This window comes from Echinops telfairi, unplaced genomic scaffold, assembly GCF_000313985.2.
Source record: "Echinops telfairi isolate 266 unplaced genomic scaffold, ASM31398v2 ScPeMD7_443;HRSCAF=831, whole genome shotgun sequence".
NCBI classification, from domain to species: domain Eukaryota; kingdom Metazoa; phylum Chordata; class Mammalia; order Afrosoricida; family Tenrecidae; genus Echinops; species Echinops telfairi.
In genome coordinates this window covers 27348353-27352484 of record NW_022104341.1, presented here as the reverse complement: position 1 = coordinate 27352484, position 4132 = coordinate 27348353, and the positions used below count along the sequence as shown (strand labels likewise).

Sequence of the window (4132 nt, the reverse complement as noted above, 5' to 3'; positions counted from 1 at the left end):
CCATTGGGTATTTAGGCCTCTGCCTTCTGCTCAATAAACGAGGCTTGATCAGACTCCTGTCTTGTCTCCATTTCTCGCGTCTCTTGCCCCTCTTCATTCCTAGTCCCTTTTTCAGGTATCCACGTTGTTTGATGACCTGCGGGACGGGTCATTCTTTCACTTCAACTTGAACCTACATATGAGCACTTAATTGGTCTGTTCCACAGTCAGCCCTGGTCTGATTTTAGTTGCTAATATTGAGTTTCACCATTGTCTCTTCCCACAGATAAAGTCAACTTGATTTCTGTGGCTTCCATCTGGAGAAGCCATGTGTACAGTTGTCTTTTCTATTGTTGGAAACAAGGCATTTGCTATGAACAAGTCACTGTTCTTTCATAATTCTATCCTGCGACCTCCGGCTTCTTTTCTCTCACCAGATCATATTTACCAACTACTGTTCCTTCCCGTTTCCAACTTTTACATTCCAATCACCAAAAATTACTTATGTATCTTGACTGCATGTTTGATCAATTTCAGACTGAAAACGTTGGCAGAGTTCGTCAGTTGCCAAGTGAAACCTCTTCACTTGGGTGACCCTGCTGACATTTGAAATAACAGTGGCATCGCTGCCAACATCACAGTAACATACAAGTCACCACAGTGTGACACACTGACAGACAAGTGGTGGGTTCCAACTCAGAGAGAGGGTCCCTATCGAACAGGGAGGAACTGCCCCTGTCAGTTTCCAAGGGTGTTACACTTTACCAAAGTAGAAAGCTTCATAGTTCACCTGTGAAGAGGCTGGTGGCTCTCAACTTCTAGCCTTGTGGTAAGCAGCTCAACAAGGAACCAGTACACCAACAGGGTTCCAAGATCACCACAGGACCCAGTAATCCCACTTCTAGGTATAAACTCAAAAGACTTGAAAGCAGATACTCAAACAGGGACTTGTGTGCCAATGTTAACAGCAGCACTATTCAAAATAGCCAAAAGGTAGACTCAACTTAAGTGCCCATCAACAAATAATTGGACCAGCAAAACGTGGTACATATTCACTGAAAACATTTTCTTCTACTCAGCCAATAGAAGAAACAAAGTCTTGATACATGCTATAATATGGATGGAACCTGAAGACATTATGCTGCATGAAATGCTAGTCATGAAGGACAAATATAGTATTGTCCTCACTTATATAAAAAGACATATGGCAAATGTATACAGACTAAAGTTTACTAGTTGTTACCAGGAGGAATAGGGCGGGAGAAATGGGGTTAACAGGGAGAGAAAAATATATTAATTAGGGGTTATAAGCTGATTATTGTAATTATAGTCAATAAGCTATATTTCTATATAAAAGGTGAACTGGCAAACGTTGTGTGATAGGTATACTGACAATGACAACTAAAAAGAAAGTACTGGGTGAGGCTGTTTATACACAACCAAACATCCCATGGGGTTACTTATTCGGAGGCTGTGGTCGTGATTCATGGAACTTCCCAGTTAAATGGCCCAATAGCATGTCTAGTGTTTTGGTCCTATTGCCTAGTGCATAGGGCCTGGGGTCTTATTTCAAAAGCAGCCTTCCAAGGCCCGACAATTGGAATCTCTTTGTCTGGAGAAGAGAGGGCAGAAGGCGAGTCAGTAACAGGATGAGGAAGTGTGATCAGTGGCTACTGCCCTCCACAAACAGCTGCCTTCTTTGCCCTGGACTGGAAGAACTGGAGTGTGCCCAGTTACCTTTACTGAACATGTTGATCAAAGATTCTGTCCAAGAATTCGGATCAAAAAGGAGGAAATGCACATTGGAATTTCAAATTCCCTAGGAGTCCTGAATTCTTCTTAAATTCAAACTAGCTTAACTTGGGGGGGATGGGGGTGGGGAGGAGTGGGGTTTCTGTCTTGAGCATTATGATCTCGCTCTTTTTTTTAAATCATTTTATTAGGGGCTCATACAACTCATCACAATCCATACATACATCAATTATGTAAAGCACATTTGTACACTCATTGCATTATGATCTCTTAAAGAACTATCTATATATGGGATCAAATCGACAAGAGCAACTTGAAAGGTTAGATTAGAAGCTTAGGGGGGCAGTGACAATGTTAATGAGGGTAGGGCAATTCAGAAAAGCAGAAAAGAAAGGTATAAGAATGATTCTTAACTCAATGTAATCTATAAATGCACAAACCGCTTCTCGGTCTTTTGGCTAAAATCAAGTGTAGTATAAATGCATAAACAGTTGACAGGTGTATGTTTTACTCTGTATGTTTCTCAACAACAATAAACAGAATACATTTTACTCATTTTAAAAATCCTTCTACAACATACATTTAAAAACCAAAGTCACTAGTTCACATAACATGCCATCTAAAATGGAAGCAAAAGCGATTTTTCTCCCTCTTCTTTCAATTTTTCAGTTCCCTAATCATTCTTACTAAGGAGGGTCAAGTTTCCAGCCCAAAGGCAGGAAGATGAGGGCCGGGAGGGTGAACAAGAACACAAGTCATTGCATCTAATGGCTCTTTTTAGTATAGCACCACAAAGGCCACCCCAACACAGAGACAGAGCCTGAAAACGAACCCTTTTGAAGGCACAACGCTCTGAGGTCATTATGATCAGGACTTTGCTAAAAACAAAATAGAATTAAAATTATAATTATGTGAACAATACTCCACTTTGCAATTTCCTTAGCAGAGATAACTTCAGCCAAGGGGGCTAATGGTGGATCCAGAGGAGTGGGGTCCTATAATCCGTACTCGGAGGTCCAGAAAAGGCTCCCAGCGCTCATCATCTGGAGCGAGAGTGCTCCAGAGACACAGGCCGGAATGAAAAGACACTAGTCCCCTCTTTAAAGCTTCAGGGAGCCCCAATGAAGGCATCAACTGGTGCCCCCCTCTCTCCTACACAGACAGATCTGCACATCCTCCCCCCAAGCAGGGTGTTCAATGGTTCACATTGGTTTGAACCTGTTCAGGCATGGCCAACACAGTGAATTCTGATTGGGTGAAACAGACTGACAACTGGAACGGGAAAACTTATGGGATCAAGCCCTAGAATTAGAGACTGGGAAGAGGCACAGTAAGCCCTCTCAGGAGCCCAATTCAAGAGACGAAACTATTGCTAGGGCTACAGAGAGTAACACACATGGAAAGAAGTGTGGTCAGCCTCCGACTTTGAGCAGGGCACCACTGCTTCTGATGCTTGCTGGTCATGAGATTTCGTGGCTATGAAATGCGGATGGTGACCTTGTTTCTAAGAGGGAGAATAACTTTCTAGAGGGCGTGGACCCTTCATTTTTCCTGTTCTTGTACTGGTCCACTCACATTTGACAAATCTGGGTCTGCTCTAGTTTGCTTCGTCAGTCATGACTGAATGGGGAAGACGCCCTGTCTTCAATTAGGAAGGATCATCTTGTCTCAGTATACAGCAGTGGTTCTTAACCTTCCTAATGACGCGGCCCTTTAATACAGTTTCTCGTACTGTGGTGATCCCCCAACCATAAAATTATTTTCATTGCTACTGCAACCCCCAAAGGGGTCTCGACCCACAGGTTAAGAACCGCAGGTTTAGAGGAAACGTCCATCTCTTCTCAGTCGAGTGGAAACCTTCACCTTACCTGTAGGGGTTGGAGTTGGGGGTGATCAGCTCGATGATATGGACTTCCTTATTCCAGGGGTGGGGCTGGCTGGACATCACACACCCTTCCGCAGCCTTGGGTTGAAGGTACTCAGCAAGGTAATTCAGAGACAGAAAATTCTTCCCTATGTTGCATGTGGGAGGGAAAACTTGATCTGAAAGCAAAGACGACAGGGCAATCTGTCACATCAGCAGACTCAGGGGGAAACTGAGGGGGTGGAAACGAGCAAGTGTGGGATGTAGGGGACATGGCCCAAAGCAGGGGCCTTCATCTCTGAGCAATTCAAATCCTGCCCTGAAACACCTCCCATATGTCATCCAAACTACACCAAACCGGTGCCTTCGAGTTGACTCGGACCCAGGTGCCCCAGTGTGATATTAGAGTAGACCTGCTCCAGGGGCTTTCTTGACGGTAGCCTCGACAGAGCCTGCAGCCAGGCTTGTCTTCCATGGCAACAGTGTGAGTGTAAGTGTGTGTGTGTGTGTGTGTGTGTGTGTGTGTGTGTGTGTGTG

The 4132-nt window shown here is 44.1% G+C and overlaps 1 protein-coding gene across 1 annotated transcript in view; it reads right to left on the bottom strand.

The window, feature by feature from the left end:
- Positions 1-4132, bottom strand: part of TGFBR3 (transforming growth factor beta receptor 3) — a 212509-nt gene that overhangs the window by 56534 nt on the left and 151843 nt on the right. The window contains exon 6 of the mRNA XM_045292044.1: positions 3600-3774. Coding sequence (XP_045147979.1) covers positions 3600-3774 — 175 coding nt within the window. The remainder of the gene's footprint in view (positions 1-3599; positions 3775-4132) is intronic.